A 19,745-nucleotide genomic window follows, 5' to 3' on the forward strand; every position below is an offset into this window, starting at 1 on the left:
TGCAGATGACACAACCCTGCTCGCTGAAACTGAGGAGGACCTCATGCACTTACTGCAGAGGGTCAAGGACTGCAGCCTTCAATATGGACTGAGGCTGTAAGGACAGACAGGTCTTTGGAGAGGGACATCATGCTGAGCAGAGTGTAGGGACAGCACAGGAGGGGAAGACCCTCTATGAAGTGGATTGATTCAGTGACTGGGGTAATTGGGATGGATGTGTCAGAGGCAGTGAGATAGGCACAGGATAGAGCAGGGTTTAGGGCTGTTGTACATAGGGTCGCTATGAGTCACAAGCGACTTGACTGCACATAACAACAACAACAACAACATAAAGCTTTTAAAGCTGGGGAAAGGCAGAAGAGACAAAGTGAAAGAGAAACTAGGGAGCTATGGTGTCTAACAAAGAAAAAGGGAAAAGAGCATTTCAAAGAGACAGAATTAGCATTCCCTACTCAGAGAGCAGGGAGCTGTGGTGGCCTAGTGGCTCTGGAGATATACTGACAACCCAAAGGTCGGCTGTTTCGGATCCACCAGCTGCTCCTCAAGGAGGGCATGGACAATCTTCTCCCATGTGAGTTACAGCTTCTGAAAACCTGCTGTACTCTTGGCTATAAGGAAATTCTAATTTGACAGCAATAAATAAACTCAGTTTAGAAGTGACGAGATTCACTGACACTGACTCATTGCCATGTCAGTGAGAGAAACCAAATGATTCTGATGAAGAGTGATGCAAAATAAGAAAACAGGTACAGTAAATGAAGGCATCAACTCCTGAGAAGGTTCACTGTTAAGTAAAAGAACAAAGGTATAGATCAAATGGATTCTGGAGTTCAGGGGAGAAATCTGTACATAATTAATTGCTGGTGGGATATAAAACCACCGAAATAAATGAATGAGAGCAGAAAATTAAATGTGTTGTTTCCTGAAATCTATAGTTAAGTTAATGAAAGAGATCCAAGGATTTTATAAATGTGTTTGCAAAGTAACAATTCAACAGTTGTGTTTGCGTGTTATGTACCATTGAGTTGGGCTCACAGCTGACACTCGTGTGGGTTTTCTGAGGGAGCAGATCATACAGGAAGAGACTGCCTATCTTTCTCCTGTGTAGCTACTGGTAGACACAAACCACCTCTGAGCTGGCAGTGCAACTCCTTATTACTAAGGCAGCAGATCTCCCTATTCAAAACAACCGTCGAATGCTATTTGGTAAAAGGGGTCCTAAAATCAATCACCTCTGACAGATGAAGACTTAAGTCCTGAAGCGGTTGTGACTAACTGCTCAAGGTCACTTACTATGTGATAGTACAATGACTCATGTTCATGTTTTCTCACTTTAAACTACACGCTTTTTCCAAATTCCAGGATAACCTTAATATACTGATGTGAGCAGCAATTCATAAGCAACATTTAACAGATGGGCATCTGGGGTCACAGAGGTGGTGAAGGGAAAAGAGAAATAAAGGAGGCTGATGAGTCTCAGAATGAAATGATTCTATTTCACACAAACTCCTTTCTGTTTAATAAACCGAAGTCCTGAATGAGACTGTATTAAAAAAAAAATCACCTACTAGAAAAAAAACAGGGTTGGATACCACTATCTAAGATATGTAAAAATATATATATACTTTAAAACATACATTAACAAGTTCTTACCGAGTAATAGCACTGAAGAGTCCTCGGATGCGTGCTTTATGTCGAGCTACAAAAGCTTCAGTGAAAATTACTCCTCTGTTATCAAGATCAATGTGCCCATTAATAATTCTGCCTAGTCGCTGAGTTAATGCCTAATAGTAAAGACATAAAATTTTATTAATTTGAAACAATAAAATTACACATATGCATTTGCATAGTTATACTAAAATAATTTTGCATATGGTTATGTATTGAGAAATTTCAGCAATAATAAATTTAAGAAAGATGCAAACTAAAGATTCAGGATGCAGGAAACATTATTTCATTGCAAAGACAAGAAATGAATGAGTCAGAGGGCTAATATGTCAAATGGCTTTGCTATGTGGCTGTAATTGTTGTTAGGTGCTATTGAGTCCAGTACAACTTATAGTGACTCTATGAACAAAAGAAAAATCTGAACCCTGTGCTATCTTGTGCTATCCTTGCACTACCTGACATATAAAAGCCCACTCTAGCAGTCACCATGTCAATCCGCCTCATTGAGGGTCTTCCTTCTTTCATCAGAGTTCCACCCTTCCTAGCATCATGTCCTTCACCAAGGAATAGACCCTCTAGCAACATGTCCAAAGTATGTGAGGTGAAGCCTCATCATTCCTTCCTCCACAGAGCACTCCATTTGCACCCTCTCCAAGACATATCTGTTCCTACATGGTAATAAAGGCTATTTCCCCAATGCAAAATAGTTAACTGATTAACCCATTTTCTAGATACAGGCAGCTCTCAGTATATAGCCAGCTAAAGCATTCTGGTAAATTTTAAAGACCTTAGCTACAGCATTTAGCACTGATGAAGAAAAATACATTTTTCTTTCAAGACTCTTAAAACTTGAAACAACCTAAGACCTAGAAAATTATCTTCTATAGTACCAACATTAACAAGCTATTGTATCCAGAAGATCTACATGGGTGGACAATCTGACTTCCCATTCTAGGGCAAGAAGAGACATTTCTTGACAATCAGCTTTAAAATTCAAACAAGTACTTTCCACAACTACAGTATGTTGGGAAAGGTGGAGGGTCAGCAAAGTAGAGGAAGACCTTGAACCAGGTGGAGATTGGTGACACAGTGACTGCTGCAATGGGCTTTTGTTTGTTAGGAAGTGTTAGGGTGGCACAGGACAGAAAAGCGATCAGTTCTTTTGTTCATAGGGTCGCTATGAGTCATGCTTGACTCAATGCCATCTAACAACAACAACATAGTATGACTGGACATATGTACGAATTAAGTGCATATATTCCATATGTCAAGATGAGCTAAATTATTCATGTCAGATTGATATTTACATGATACAGAAAAAATGTCTTTTAAACACCTTCTTAATGAGCCTTTAAAAAAATCTATATACAAAATATGTACATAGATGTCTCCAATGATTAAAAGTTTAAAAGTGAAAAATACCAAAATATACATAGAGGGCACACAGTTTTATAATAAATAATATAGACTTGATCTGGAACTTTGTGAAAGTGCTTTAATATTTTTAATTTGTGATAATAAATATTTGCTGAAATAAAACAGAATTATGGTTCCTGAAAAGCTGCTTCAAACAAAAGATTTATATCCTAAATTAAATTTTAAATGCAACTGAAGTTCACTCTAAAAAGTGAGTTGTTGTTGTTGTTACATGGCATCGAATCACTTGTGACTCATAGCGACCCTATGTACAACAGCCCTAAACTCTGCTCCTGTGCCAATCGCACTGTCTCCGACACATCCATCCTGATTACCCCAGTCACTGAATCAATCCACCTCCCAGAGGGCCTTCCTCTCCTGCGCTGTACCTCCACCCTCCAAAGCATGATGTCCCTCTTCAAGGACTGGTCCTTACAACATGTCCAAAGTATGTTAGACAAAGCCTCAGAATCCTTGCCTCCAAGGAGCAGCCCAGTTTAACCCTCTCCAGGATGAATCTGTTTGCTTTCCTAGCAGTCCATGGCACACTCAATACTCTTCTCCAGTACTACAGATCAAAGGCATCAATTCACCTTCTTTCTATCCTCCCTAGTCATTGCTCAACTCTCTGACACATAACAAGCAATTGCAAAGACCATGGCCTGTATCAGATGCACCTTAGTCTCCAGAGAGACACCATTGCTCTTCAGTAATTAATCTCATATAATTATGGTTCAGTAAATATTATAACCTGTATTTCCTTAAAGTAAACTATATAATAGAGATTTGGCTTTTTCTTCTGATTTTGGGGACATACAAAATAAATTCATCATTTATTTTGGCTCTCCTTTGTAGTAGATACTTCATCAATTATACCATATTTAAGGAGTTCCAGTCTAGGCTGCCAAAAGGCCAGCAGTTCAAATCCACCAGTCTGATATGTAGGAAAAAGATGGCAAGCCTCATCCCTTAAACATTTATAGCCTTGACAAGAGAATGTCATGAGATGGAACAAATTGACAACAATGAATAAGTAAATGATACGACATGTACAAAACTTCACTGAAGCTCATTATAAAACATTTTTATTTTCTAGATTTGCCATCTGAAGCACTAAATAGATTAATTAATATATTTATAATGTCAAATAAGGTAAGCAGTACAACATAGATCAAATTAAGGTTTGTTTAACCTCAATGTCCATGTTCTTTCTACTATAGTACTCTAAAACAACAGAAAACAAACAAAAACCATAAGAAATAAAACCCAACCTAAGAACCCAACCAAACACAAAAAAATCCCAAACAAAAGAAAAAAACCTCTCACTGATGTCCACAAAGTCAGAATGAACTCACTGCTGAGCTTCCTATGGTTTTATAAGGCTGTAAAGCACACAAGAGAAGACTGCCTATGTTCCTCTGAGGAGCAGCTGATTGAAACCACTTATCTTCCGGTTGACAGTAATCACAGAATACTGACCTACTTTAAAATGAAACAAACCCTAATAAATTGCCTCTATTTCAGGCAGCACTGTTTTACAATGTAAATCAAGATGTTTGAGACCAAATTATCTAAAGGTTAAAGGCTATGTGAGATTTCTTGGTTATTCTACTATATTTAGCAATTTAAAGGAGGTAAGAAAGTACTCATATTAGGATTTTCAAGAACTCAAAAACACTGAGTTGCAACTGATTCACGGCTGACAATCCACTGAATTTCCAAGGTTGCAAATCACACAGGAGGAAAGTGCTCATCTTTCTTCCTTTGTTGTTGGTGGGCTTGAAAGGTCAGACTGGGATTGCCATTGGGTTAGTATTGCAAACTCACTACAAACTATGCCACCAGAGCTCCAATATGAGCACTATTAAAATGTTAGGCTAGAGAATTCTTCATTGTGTATGTGGGAAGGGGTACAGGGAGAAAGGGGTGCCTGTGCACTGCACAGTAGTTTTAAAATAAAAACAGCTCCAAATAATAGCAAATACTCTCTGTGGAGGTAAAACTCTCACCAGCTGAGAACTACCATTCTAAATCATAATTTTTATCAGCTACTTTCCAAAATATAATTGGATAACCAAAACTGAAAATATCCTAGAAAAGATAGTTTTTATAGGTGATAATCCAAACACTAAATAAACTCAGATATTTAAGAACTATTTACTACTTATGGCATATTTATCAAAAGCTTAGAATCTACTCATTGTTTTCAGAGTCTCTCTGGGTTAAGAAAGATGATAATCCATTTTAGTGTAACAAGAGCTATTAAGGTTCAAAAAGCTTCTCAAAACTCTGTATCACTATACCATCAACATTAACACATTCCTGAAAGGAGAAGAGTAAGGGGAGTCCAGTTAAAATTCTTTATGAATCTAAGAGGACATATTACACTATAAAGAAAAATACCTGTGTCAGGAAGTTTCCAGGAAGATCATAGGTCTTACACAGCTCTGATATGGTTACCTGACCACTTTCTTGCAATTTATCATTTACCTCTTCTGCTAACCGATCCAAATAGGTCCTAATATTAAAAAGAAAGAGGAAAAAAACCTAAGCATAATTTCTTCTCTATTTTCTCTTTTCCATTTATGTTGTCACAATACATATCCCGAAAGAAATAAGCCTTTTCATGGGTAGGTTAACACCATTCATTATTTAGAAATTAACAATTACTGTTTTTCATTAATGTGAGAGGATACAAGGTTTATTCAAAGACAAATGTGGGAGTATTTCTGGCAGAGTTTCGCAGTCATGCTTCATCAGTACTTTTGTAGAAAAAAAATTCTTTTAGAGATAAAGCTGTATAGAAAGATTTTACAAATTATGCTTTTTGTTATACTTTAATAGGAAAAAATAATACTTTATGTCATGTCCAAGTTCTCCACATGATTGAATAATATTTTTTTAAATAGAATGATGCTTATAATAAAAATTAGCATTGTAAGATTCTGAAAAGAACCTTATGGCCATAACTGGTATATATTTAAATATAAACTATTAAAGAAAAGAAAAGAACAACATGCTACAAAATAGTATACTTACTCATCTATCAGTTGTCCCAACACTAACTGAACCTGCTTTTCTGACTTAATGATGTCACTAACTCTATTTTCAATATGAGTAAGGTCCACATTAATAGCCTGGAAAGACATACAAATTCAGTTAGTGATTGGTTTATGCTGCTTTAGTTCTAAATAACATTTTAAACCATAATTTATAAGAATTTAATACACTTAGATGTAAAGTTCATACTGTTTTTAAATATTATAAAAGCTTAAAAATATTTTACTACATATTTACTTTCAGTTTTGAATAAATTACATTTTCACTTGATAGTAAAGTTTGTTAATATGTTATATTTTCATATAAGAGTTAAATAACACAAAATTTGCCAGTCTTTTATTTTTTTACAGTATACCCTAGCACTGACATGTGTACTTCTATTTATTAAAACAATCTCTGTAATTCTTCTTGTTTCTCTATTACTTCACATACCAAATCTATGTAAACATAATAATGTAGTGATTTTTCTCCCATATAGTACATAATCTTACAATTACATAAAATGAAGACATTTAAAAAAGAATTATTAGGAAGTCAATAGAGAAGTAGGACATATTTACTATGTCAGTGAAGGCTACATAATTATTTTTTCATAAATATTATACAAAAGATGTTGCCAAAATTGGTGAACATTTCAAGGCACTGAAAAGATTCATAGAATCAAAAAAATTTGAAAAAGAAACGTGAATCTTAAAAACTTAAAGATTACCTGTTGTAGATCAACAATGTTTACTCGACCTTTAAAAGAAAAAAAAGGCAAATAATTTACTAATTTCAATTTATGTATAAGTACATGAGTTAAAAATTTTTAATGACAGTATAAACAAATTTTAAACATAATGACTCTTCCTTAAAGGACCTAAAATGTCTTAAAATACAAGCCATTAGCTCAGTATGCTTTACAGGGCTAAAAGCATAAGCCATCAGTTCTTTTAAAAACTTTATTTTTTATATCAGGTCAATTAAGATCATTAAATAATATACCAAGTTAGCCAAACTTTAGGGTATTTATCTTTTCACAGTACAGAATTTACATTGTCAAAGAGACACTGACAGAGAAATTCAGAGGAACTTTTTCCCACTATTTGAAAATGGCAGGTAGCTTTCTATTAGCAGAAGAAAAATCTGTATTCCAAATGACAACTTATATATATTGAAGCTGTTACATATCTTCAAGTCAGACCTGACTGATAGCTGACCCTCCCATGTGTTTTCAGAGGCAGTAAATTACAGAGGAGGACACTGTCCATCTGTCCCTCTCAGAGTGGCTGGTAGATTCTAACCACTTGTCTTTGGGTTGGCAGTACAAGTCTTTACCAAGCTATTCTATTTTACTTGTTACTAGATGCCCTTGGTCGACTACGGCTTGTAGAGACCCTAGGGATAATGGATCTAAATCCTCCCCTATACAATGCCACCCTCATCATCTCTACTATTCTTGAGTCTATTGGACTTTTCCCTCTGAACAACACCCCAAAGTATGTAAGATGAATTTTCATCATCTTTGCCTCTAAGTTAACTCTGGTTATACCTTCTCCAAGATATATTCGTTCATTCGTTTGCCAATCCATGAGATACTCAGTACTCTTCTCCAACACTAGAACTCAAAGGAGTCAATTTTTCTTCTGTCATCTGTATTCACTGTACACCTTTCAGATGCATAATGAATAATGTAAAGACTATGATCAAGTACTCTTTAGCCTATACAATGACATCGTTGTTCTTCAGCATTTTGAAGAAGGTCCTGACAACAGATTTTTCCAATGTAATTATAAAAAGAGCAAAGACTGCATGGAGATGGCCTTATCTAATGTTTACAAACTCCACAACAGAGAAAACCCCTGTCAACAACATCCACAAAACATTTTCATGAGATCAGACATGTCCCCCATGCTCCCACACCTCTTTCTACTAATTTCAACACCAATCTTACTGTTCTACTGGGTCCGTAGTATACCGTAATATCTCACAGAGCACATGGAATTATATTTTTAATTATAGGGAAGTTGACAGGATACAATTTCTGTCAGGACAGATTCTGAAATGTGTCAAGACACCTCACCCTTCAGCCTCATGACTTTTCACCAGTGTTACAGAGTTTTTACTCCTGCCCTTTATAGCTCCCCATACCCAGTACTCCAGTAAGCCTGGGCAAAGGCTCTTTCTTGGCTCTGGTTCTGTGGGGTCCTATGGTCAGCTGGGTCATGTTGGGTCTCTGGTTCTCTGCTGTGGCCACTGCTCCTGTAGGACCTAGTCAGAGGAGCACAGGGATCCTTGGCCCTGCAGGATGCACTACTGCATGCTCTGCTTCTTCTTTGCTGGTGGTAAGATTCCCATATGTCTGCTGAATTTAGTGGCAAAACTAGTCAGTTCCCCTTGCGGATGGACTAACATGCCCTATTTACATATTCCCCTGGCAATATCAAAGTCAATGGCAAGGAAAGCCATTTTGAACAATAAACCCTTAACACCACAGCAATACTTTTTTTTTTTCTTTTTTACTTTCCATACTTCTGGTACCAAGGGTGTTGTGGATGTAAGATGAGATAGTTGATAAGATTCTCACCACAGGGCTGAATGGGAGGTTGTAAGGATAGTGCATGATAGGGCAAGGCTGAAATCTGTTGTTTCCAAGGTCTCTGAGTAGTAGTCAATTCAATGGCAACTAACAAAAACAACAACATATCAATCTCACTCAAACTCACTGCCACTGAGTCAGAAATACTCATTGCTGGCCCCCCCGTGGTTTTTCAGAGGGTGTAAACAGCATGAGAGCAGACTACCTATCTTTCTCTCGTGGACTAGCTGGAGGATTTAAATTGCCTGCCTGGATTGGTAGTTTACAACTCTTTGTCCACTAGGCCACCGGTGCTTGCCTGGTATTATATAGAAAATAAAACAAATATCAGTTATAAAGATAATAAAAAATGAAGTTAATTTCTTTGTTGCCACTACTTTTATCAAGTATTCGTGGTTTACTCAAATTTCTAAAAGACAAAGGAAAACAACTTGCTTTTGTGTATGTGTACTTGTGTTTGTAATATCATTTTGATTAATTTGCGCCTATTGTACTGGATCTACTAATGTGCAAATTGTTATTGTTGTGTACCGTCAGGTCAGAACCCACAGCTACCTTCTGGCAGGTTTTCAGAGGCAGTTAATCATACGGGAGGAGATTGCCCATCTGTCTCTCGTGGAATAGCTGGTAGCCTGGAACTGCATGCCTTTGGGATTGTAGTGTAGCTTCTTTCCACTAGGCCACCAGAGATCCCAATGTGCAAATACTTTTTTTTGGATACAAGGTATACAGTCTTGACTTTCTAGAATCTATAATCCTATGTGTTCTCCTTCGTTATTATCAACTGACAACAGGCAGCTAGGAACCCACCTCTGAGTCACATACAGTCAACTCACTGACATAAATTAAACATAAAATAATTTTTAAAAATAGAACATTGGCCCATCATCAAGCAAATGGATAGAGAAGCTGTGGTACATTCACACAATGGAATACTACACTGCACTGAAAAACAAAGAACTCATGCAATATTATTCAAAATGGGTGAGCCGGGAGGACATTATGCTGAGTGAAATATCTCGGTCGCAAAAGGACAAATACTGCACTGTGTCACTGTTGCAGAATGGGACTGACATCAGGGTTGGGGTAAGACTGAGAAAAACTGGATAAATCATGTATACTGCATTGAAACAGATGAGGCAGAGAACAGTTTAAAAGTGATATATGATTGGGTATTATAGTTATTACAAGAGTCCAGAATTAAGGTTGCATAGTGGGGTGTACTGGGGCGGTGGAGAGGGGTGTTGTGGGGGGACTGTATAGCAATGAAAGAATTTTTCTTTTTTCAAAGAGAGGAGTGAACTGTGGGCGAGGGTTGGGCAGGGAGAAAAGCACAACAATGAATGAATGGAAGTCCAAAATCTCTGTAAATGTTCATTAAAATTAATAAAATTGTTTTAAAAAATAGAATATTGAAGTAACATTTAAGTTATATCTTCTTCCTCTAATCAAGTGGAAATATTAAAGCTAAAAGTCATATTAATTGGGAAAATATTTTACAATATGTTGAAGTTGTTGTTAGCTGTCGTTGAGTCGCCTGTGACTCATAGCGACCCTATGTACAGTAGCTCTGAACTCTGCTCCAATCTGAGCCAAGCTTATTGTCTCTGACACACCTACTCTCATTACCCAAAACAGTGAGTCAATCCATCTCATCTAGGGTCTTCTTCTCTGAGCCGTCCCTCCAACATCCCAAGCATGACATCCCTCTCCGAAGACTGGTCCCTCCTTGCAACATGCCCAAAGTATGTCAGAGAGCTTCAGAATTCTTGTCTCCAACATGCAGTCTTGTTTCACCCACTCCAGGATGAACCTGTTTGTTCTCCTAACAGTCCATGGTATATTCTTCTCCAGCACCACAGTTCAAAGGCATCAATTCTTCTATCATCCTTAGTCACTGTCCAGCTGATGCATAGCACCTAACTGCAAAGACCAAGGCCTGGATCAAGTGCACCTTAGTCTCCAGAAAGATATGGTTGCTCTTCAGTCCTCTGAAGAGGTCCCTGACAGCAGACTTTCCCAAAGCAATTCATCTTTTGATTTCCTGGCTGCTGGTTATCAAGACTTTCAATTGTACAGCCAAGTAAAGTAAAACTATTAACAATCCCAATCTCTTCACCGTCTATCATGATGCTGCCAATTGGCCCAGTGGTGAGAATTTTTGTTTTCTTTATGTTGAGCTTCAACCCATAGTGATGGCTGCAGTCCTTGACCTTCTGTAGCAGGTGCTCAGGTCCTCCTCAGTTTCAGCAAGCAAGGCTGTGTCATCTGCATCTGCATAACACAAGCTGTTGATGAGTATTCCTCCAATCCTGAAGCCACATTCCTCCTCCTAGAGCCCAGCTTCCCTGATGATCTGCTCCACATATAGATTGAAAATGTATAGTGATAGGACACATAATTTTTTAATAGACATGATTTAGGGAGCTCTGGTGGCCTAATGGCAAGAAGCTGTACTGTGATCCCGAAGGCACAGAGTTCAAATTCACCACGTGGTCTGTGGTAGAAAGATGGGCAATCTCCTCCCAGGCCATTAACTGCCTCTGAAAACCTGCTGGAGGGTCAGCTACAGGTCGGTTCAGACTCAACTGTACACAACAATGACAGATACGGTTTTAAAGTGTTTTGTTTTTTTCTCCTAAAAAGCAGAAGGGAAAAAGATAGAGATTACTTACCACCACGAACATGTAGCTCATCTCTCATTTCTTTACTAATTTGGGCCGGGGTAATATATTCCTTCCCATCAAGTGTGTGAACTACTTCTAGCTGCTTCTGAGCAATCAACTTATTCACAATTTCAATGCAGTTCCGTTCTGACAATCTGAGGCACACAAGAATAGTTTAAAAACTGCAGTATGACATTTGGTACTCAATACAACTATTAATGCATGAAAATCAGGTGCTTTTACAAAAAAACAATTGGAAATTTTTAAAACTATCCATCGTATATAAGCATATTTATATGCCCTTATTTACAAAATAGTTACAAACCATTCTATTACAAATTTCAAATGTGTTCTGTTTCCAATTTTCAAACCTAAATAGAAAATTGAGGACATCAAATTTAATACCAGAAAAGAAACCTCTCCTCCAATTTTCTGTTTAAAGCCAGTATTTTAGTAAAAATCAGTATTTTCTTTCAAATTGAGTGGATAATCAGCGCACTCATGTGCTTGGTTTATAGGCTGGCAGGGGATCTGGCCTAAGCTCTTATTGTGCCCTACTTTTCAGTGCTACAAACACATCATCAGGGGCCTAAGGAATAAAACACTGCAGGCCTAGCCCATGAATCAAAAGGATTCAATAGTCCTTACATATACGTACTCTATAACATTACAAAGCTGAGCTGCGGTATTCCAGACACATTATCCAAAGGTGAGCGAGTTTGTAGTGCTCTGGAATCCTAAAAATGACAGATGGAGCCATGTATAGACATGTTTGCCAAGAAAATAGAAATTTTAAGAGATCAAACACAGAATATTTTGCAAAGTACTGTATTTGGATCAGTCTGTTCTTTAAACCTTACTCTGTTCACAAAGGACTAGGTCAGGGCATGTGTATTAGGCGATAATGCCATTAGGTGTCTTAGTGGCGAATAGTGAGGTGGGGCACACGAGACAGCCCGAGGTCCCAGCCTGAGCCACTGACAGCAGTTTTATTGTCTTGCTTGAGAAGGCAGGGAACACGGCTTTGAGGTGCGATGCCAGATTCCCTGCCGAGAACTGGGCTCGGTTCTATGTTCCGACTGGGGAAGAACGGGCCGCAACACCAGAGACTGAGAGGGTCCGGAGTCAAGAGGTCTGGGACCCCAGATCCCAGAGTGTGTGTCCAGGGCCTACTTGGGGAGGGAGGGTCGGGCACCTCTGCGTGGCCTCCGCAAACTGCGCCCTCTGGAAGTCGGCCGCCAACCGCCTGATCTCTTCCCAGGCGTCCGCCATTGCGGTCCGATCACCCAGCCGCCGAAGCGCTGCAGACACGTCAGCCCAAAGGCTGCGATGGGCGAGGCGAGGAGGAACGGGCCGCGCAGAGGGACAAGAGACTTCGCCCTGGACGCCCAAGCCAAACGCTCCCGAAAAGAGCGGGGGGTGGGTGGGAGAGGCGGGCCGGAAGAGCTCGGCCCCGCCCACCGGGCCTGGGAGGCGTGTCCCCGGCAGCTTGACGTGACGCTGCTTGGCTGCTGGTGAGCCTCCGAGGGCGTGGAGGTCTATGTACAGAGGGAAAAAACAAAGGATAGCCTAATAAAATGTTATTTCAAATCTTTGTTTGCATTATCTTTAATGCTTCAGGTGCAGAGATAATAAAATTCACCTCCAATCTTGTATTCTCCGTTTGCCAAACTTGATTTAAAATGCAAGGAATATAGACCTGAAACTTGTTATTAATTAATGTTACCAAACAGAAATATTACGTTGACAAAGCAATGGTTGATGGAGAAGTGAAACATCCGAAGTCTCGGTCTTAACTTTGAAGGCTACAATGTGCTATGGTTTCACAGAACATGAGGCTTCTAAAGGAACAGAAATACTCATATTTAATAAAAAAAAAAACCAAACCCAAACTTATGTGATTGCCTATCAGATGCCATTTGAATACATGAGTAAGTAAAACATGATATCTTTCAAAAGAACTTATAAATCTAGTCAGTCAGAATTTTAAAAATTAAACAAATACCCTCAAGTGAAAATATCATTAGTATAACAACAGGGAAAGTATATGGCACTATGGGACCATTTGACATCCAAATTTCCTGCTTACTATTTAAGATCCACACATTCAGACTAGCACCTACTTGCTGGTCACATCACTGCAGCACATCTCACGACCTGTTTCCTAGGCATGCCATGCCCTTTCTTTTTCAAACACCTGGCTACTTCTTTCCCCTGTATCCCCTCTTTATTTGGCAACATTTCCATGGGAAGCTTTGGTTACTGCTCATCTGCTAACCAAAGGGTTAGTCATTACAACCTACCAGCTGCTCAATGGAAGAAAAATGTGACATACTTTCAGGGACAGATAACACAACGAGTGAAGTTCATATGACTCAAATTGTATATGCTTACTAACCTATATTGAAAAATTTCACTGCAGTTGAAACTCCATTAAAATTGTTTATTACACATTAGTATTATTGTTGTTCTTAGGTGCCATCAAGTCGAGTATGACTCATAGCCACCTTATAAACAATAACACTGGCCTATCTCAGGCTGTCCTCTCAATCTCTGGCACACTCAAGCACATTGCCACAGTCACTATTTCAATCCACCTGGTTGAGGATCTCCTTCTCCTTCACCATGCCTCCACCTTTCCAAGCATGGTGTCCCTGTCCTCTCCAAGTAGTAGCCTCTCCCAGCAATATGCCTTAAGTATGTGAGACAGAGATTCTTCATCCTTGCCTCCAAGGAGCACTCTGGCTGCACTGTCTCCAAGACATATTCATTTTTTTTGGTGGCCCATGGGTAGACCAGGCTGCTTCTTGGAGGCAAGGATTCTGAAGCTTCATCTGACATACTTTGGACATGTTGCAAAGAAGGACCAGTCCTTGGAGAAGGACGTCATGTTTGAGAGGGTGGAGGGACAGCGCAGGAGAGGAAGACCCTCTATGAAGTGGATTCAATCAGTGACTGAGGTAATCTGGATAGCTGTGTCAGAGACAATGAGATTGGCACAGGATAGAGCATGGTTTAGGGCAGTTGTACATAGGGTCGCTATGAGTCGCAGGAGACTCGACGACACATAACAACAACAACAACAACAGCATGGAATATTTGGCACTATTTTCCAACACCACAGTTCAAAGATATCAAGTCTTTTCTATCTTCCTTATTCTTTGCCCAGGTCACAAATACATAGCAAGTGACTGAAAAGACCATGGCCTGATTCAGGTACTCCTTAGTCCTCAAAATGACATCATTGTCCCTCAATAATTTGGAAAGGTTCCTACAGACTTTCCTAGTACAATACATCTCCTAAGCTCCTCAATTCTGGTACCAAGTGTATTCAATGTGGATCCAAGTTAGACTAAATTGTTGACAGATGATCCAATAGAATGTGGAAATTATTGAACAATATCAGTAAGAGCATAGGCCAGTAAAATAATACTGAAAATAATTTAAAAATTGATAGCTCAGCACATGGAGAACACCTGATATTCAAGCTGATTTAAAAGAGGCCTTGGCACCCGGGATATTGTTGCTGATGTCAGTTAGATCCTGGCTGAAAGTGAAGAATGCCAGAAGAATGTCTATTTGTACTGTATTGACTATGCAAAGATATTTGACAGTATAGATCACAAATTAGTAAGTAGCATAGTTAACTTGTGTGCACCTAGCTTACTGTAAATTGGTTAATCATTCTTCCCTATTGGGCAGTTCTATGCCCTATAAAAGTCATGATAAGTAGAATCTAATTGATAGTAATGAGTTTGCTTTTATTGTTGTTTTTAATTCTTTCATGATAGTTAAAATAGAGATATTTTCAAAGAAATCCTTTTTAACCTCTAAAGACTTGTAAAGTAGTGCCTGTATATTTCTTTATTTAAATATCTCTAATAGCAAGATGGGAGCTCTGGTGGCTTAGTGACAAAAAAGATGCGCTGCAATCCCGAAGACACGTGGTTCAAGGCTACCAGCTGCTCTGCGGGAAAAGGGTGGACAATCTCCTCCCATGTGATTAACTGCCTCTGAAAACCCTCTGGAAGGCCAGCTATGGGTTGGTTTTGACTCTACATTACACACAGCAACAACAACAAATAGCAAGTAGGGAACTCCAATAGCCTACTGTAAGGAAGTGTGCTGCCAACACAAAGGCACACAATTCAAACCCATGAGCTGCTCTGAGGGAAGAAGATGGACAATCTCCTCCTGTGTGATTTTCTCCTTGCTAACCCACCGGAGAGTCAGTTGGAAGTCATTTCTGACTTGACAGCACAGGAGTAGCAAGTAGTGGATAATGGATGAGAAAAACTGGAGAACTAATGCCTTTGAATGGTAATGTTGTTAAAGAGTATTTGATGGACTGGCTAAAAACAAGTCCGTCTTAGAAGTGCAGCTAGAGTGCCCACTCCTTAGAAGCAAAAATTATGAGACTTTGTCTCATATACTTTGGGCATGTAGGCAGATGGGGGTCAGTCTTTGTAAAAGGACGTCACGGTTGCAAATATGGAAAGTTGGCTAAAAAAAAAGGAAGACCCTCAAAGAGATTATCTGACACAGCTACTGCAACAGTGAGCTTTAGCTAGTGATTGTAAGGATAGCATGAGATTGAGTGAAGTTTAGATCTATGGTACATAGGGTCACTTGTACTCAGAACTTACTGATGACACCTAACAAGTGATAACAACAATAGTAAGCAGAGCTCCTCTATTTAGCATGATAACTGATAACCTTATATTCTATAAATGTCTGTTGTTGTTGTTGTGTACCCTTGAGTAGGAAACAACTCTAAATCTGATTTTTCATCTTTTTTTCTGAGGCAGTAAATCACACAGGAGGAGATTACCCGTCCTCCCACAGAGCAGCTGCTGGATTTGAACAAAGTGCCTTTGGATTGGCAGCACAACTCCTTAACACTAGACCACCAGAGTTCCTTTGTTATTGTTGTTGCTAAATGCCCTTAAGTTGGAACCAACTCAAAGCTGACCCTCCTAAGTGTTTTCAGAGGCAGTAAATATCATGGGTGAGATTCTTTATTTTTCTCCCCTGAAGCAATGGGTGGATTTGAATTACCTGCCTTTGGGTTGACAGTGTAGCTCTTTAGTACTAGTCCACCAGAACTCCCTTGTTTGCTACTGTTCTTGTTTATATCAAGTGAGAACCAACCCAGAGTTGACCCATCCGTGAACTTTCAGAGGCAATAAATCAACGTGGAGGATTTTTCTTTCTTGTGGAGTGGCTGGTGCATTTGAACTGCATACTTTTGTGCTGGTAGCACAATTCCTTCCCACTAAGCCACCAGTTTGGTGGACATTTTGGTACAATAATAATATACCTATAAAGAGCAACATATGAATAAGTCATGGATTTCTTTTGTAAAAGTTAGGTTTGTACTCTGTGACAAAGTAGCTATCAAACATATGTGAGTATTTTAATTTAAATTAAATGAAAAATATTGTTGAGTCACACTGACCACCTAGGAAGTGCTCAATAACCACATGTGGCTTGTAACTATCACATGAGACAGACAGTATAAGAAAACACTTTTGTCTCTGAAGAAAATTCTTTTGAACGGCTCAAGGTTAGAACTTTGACATTGCTGTTAATTGCTGTTGAGTCAATTCAGATTCATGGAGACTCCACGGAAGGATATAGATTTTCTTAGGCTCATAATTCATCTGAGTTTTCATTTTGTTGTTTTCCTTAAGTATGAAGATATTCAGGTTTGGTCCAGACTCACAGTGATTCTATGTACAACAGAACAAAATATTGCCAACTTCTGCGCCATCCTGACAGATGTTCTGTTTGAGCCATTGTTGCAGTCACTGTGTCAATCTGTCTTATTAAGAATCTTCCTCTCTTACTCTTACCTATGACTTTGTAAAATAGTCGTGTTATAGATATATTAGCAACATTTGTTGTTGTTGCTATGTACCGTCGAGTCGCCTGCGACTCATAGCGACCCTATGTACAGCAGCCCTAAACTCCGCTCTGTCCTGTGCCAATCGCACTGTCTCTGACACTCCCATCCCAATTATCCCAGTCACTGAATCAATCCACCTCATAGAGGGCCTTCCTCTCCTGCGCTGTCCCTCCACCCTCCCAAGCATGATGTCCCTCTCTAAGGACCGGTCTCTCCTCACAACATGTCCAAAGTAAGTTAGACGGAGCCTCAGAATCCATGCCTCCAAGGAGCCACCCGGTTTAACCCTTTCCAGGACAAATCTGTTTGTTTTCCTAACAGTCCATGGTATTCTCAATACTCTTCTCCAGCACCACAGCTCAAAGGCATCAATTCTCCTTCTATTCTCCTTGGTCGTTGTCTAACTCTCTGATGCATAACAAGTGATTGCCAAAACCATGGCCTGTATCAGATGCACCTTAGTCTCCAGAGAGACACCATTGCTCTTCAGCACTTTGGAGAGGTCCCTAACAGCGGACTTTCCCATGGCAATGCGCCTTTTAATTTCCTGGCTGCTGGTGCCAAGACTGTTGACTATGGAGCCAAGCAAACTAAAGCTGTGTACAATCTCAATCTCTTCACCATCCATCCTGATGCTGCCAATTGGTCCAGTGGTGAGAATCTTTGTCTTCCTGACATTGAGCCTCAATCCATATTGGAAGCTGCAGTCCTTGACACTCTGCAGCAGGCGCTTCAGGTCCTCCTCAGTTTCAGCAAGCAGGGTTGTGTCATCCGCATAACGCAGATTGTTGATAAATCGTCCACCAATCTTGACCCCACATTTCTCCTCGTAGAGCCCAGCCTCCCGTATAATCTGTTCTCCATATAGGTTGAAAAGGTATGGAGATAGGACGCATCCCTGGCGCACACCTTTCCCCCATTTTGAACCATGCAGCGTTTCCTTGCTCTGTTCTGACCACTGCCTCCTGGTCCAAGTATAAGTTTCGCATTAGAACGATCAAGTGTTGGGGATTCCCATTCTTCTCAGAGTCAGCCACAGTTTGTTATGATCTACACAGTCAAATGCCTTTGCATAGTCAGTGAAACACAGATAGACATTCCTCTGGTGTTCCCTGCTTTCAGCCAAGATCCATCTAACATCAGCTACAATATCTCTAGCAACATTTACAAACAAAAAATTAGCTGCTGGTAGAATATTTACAAACAAACACCTCTTGGGATATGGTTTCTTTGTTTGGAGGTTTAAAGATGAGTTTTTATGGAACATCCAAATTAATTGGCCTGAGAATATGTTTAGTGCCTCTGTTATACCTCCTGGTCATTTTTTTAAGTACCAGATGTCTTTACAACTTATATATAGTCATCCAAGTCACAAGTGTTTTCTATTCTCCTGGAATAATAGAGGAAGAAGGAGAGTGAGGAATAAGAGAAGCATACGTGGCTAATTACCTCTGTGAATGACTATTTCTTTTGGTATCGGGCCAGAAGAACAACATGGTACCCAGCTATCATCACTGAATAGTTTGATTAAAGATTCTGTAGAAGAATATTGTTGAAAAAATAATTATTACTGTTCAAAGGAATACAGAATAGATTTTCAAATTCTCATGGACTCCATACTTCCTGAAACCATAAAGATTGGATGAACTTCTGAAATTATTGCCCTGGGATAATCACTATAGCTTAAACCACAAATATACCCAATAAAGTTGAATTTTTTAGCCTACTTTTGCAGGTAGATTTACCTTGAGAAAGTTTGCTTGGTAGGTTTACCTTGTAGTTAACCTTGAGAAAGATGGGAATCACTTAATTGCGCTCATGCAAAAACTATACTTGGACCAGGAAGCAGTTGTCAGAATAGAGCACAGAAACACTGCATGGTTCAAAATTAGGAAAGGTGAGCATCAAGAATGCATCCTATCTCCATACCTTTTCAATTTATATGCAGAACAGATCATTCATTCAGGAGGCTGGACTTAATGAAGATAAATATGACATCAGGATTAGAGGAAGACTCATCAACAATCTGCTGACATAATCTTGCTTATTGAAACTGAGAAGGACCTGAAACATTTGCTATAGAAGGTCAAAGACTGTAGTCTTCAATATAGATTGAAGTTCAACATCAAGAAAACAAAAATTATCATCACAGGGCCAATTGACAGCATCATGATAGACAGAGAAAAGATTGAAATTGTTAACACTTTCAGCCTGCTTGGTTCCACAATCTTGGTACCAACAGCTAGAAAATCAAAAGACGAATTGCTTTGGGAAAATCTGCTGTCAAGGACCTCTCCAGAGCACTGAAAGACAATGATGTCAGTCTGGAGACTAAGGTGTGCCTACTCCAGGCCATAGTCTTCACAATTACTTACTATGCATCAGAAAGCTGGAAAATGACTAAGGATGAGAGAAAAAGAATCAATGCCTTTGAGTTGTAGTTTTGGGG

At 39.2% G+C, this 19,745-nt stretch overlaps 1 protein-coding gene across 1 annotated transcript in view; it reads right to left on the minus strand.

The window, feature by feature from the left end:
• Positions 1 to 12,660, minus strand: part of UFL1 (UFM1-specific ligase 1) — a 51,076-nt gene extending 38,416 nt beyond the window's left edge. Inside the window, exons 1-6 of the mRNA XM_006881204.1 lie at positions 12,584 to 12,660; positions 11,398 to 11,543; positions 6,854 to 6,882; positions 6,124 to 6,221; positions 5,488 to 5,602; positions 1,654 to 1,784 (exon numbers count right to left, since the gene is read on the minus strand). Of these exons, the coding sequence (XP_006881266.1) occupies positions 1,654 to 1,784; positions 5,488 to 5,602; positions 6,124 to 6,221; positions 6,854 to 6,882; positions 11,398 to 11,543; positions 12,584 to 12,660 (596 nt within the window). The remainder of the gene's footprint in view (positions 1 to 1,653; positions 1,785 to 5,487; positions 5,603 to 6,123; positions 6,222 to 6,853; positions 6,883 to 11,397; positions 11,544 to 12,583) is intronic.
• Between the last annotated feature and the right edge of the window lie 7,085 nt (positions 12,661 to 19,745).

Source organism: Elephantulus edwardii, unplaced genomic scaffold (assembly GCF_000299155.1).
Source record: "Elephantulus edwardii isolate Elephantulus edwardi_28Jun2011 unplaced genomic scaffold, EleEdw1.0 scaffold00013, whole genome shotgun sequence".
NCBI lineage: Eukaryota > Metazoa > Chordata > Mammalia > Macroscelidea > Macroscelididae > Elephantulus > Elephantulus edwardii.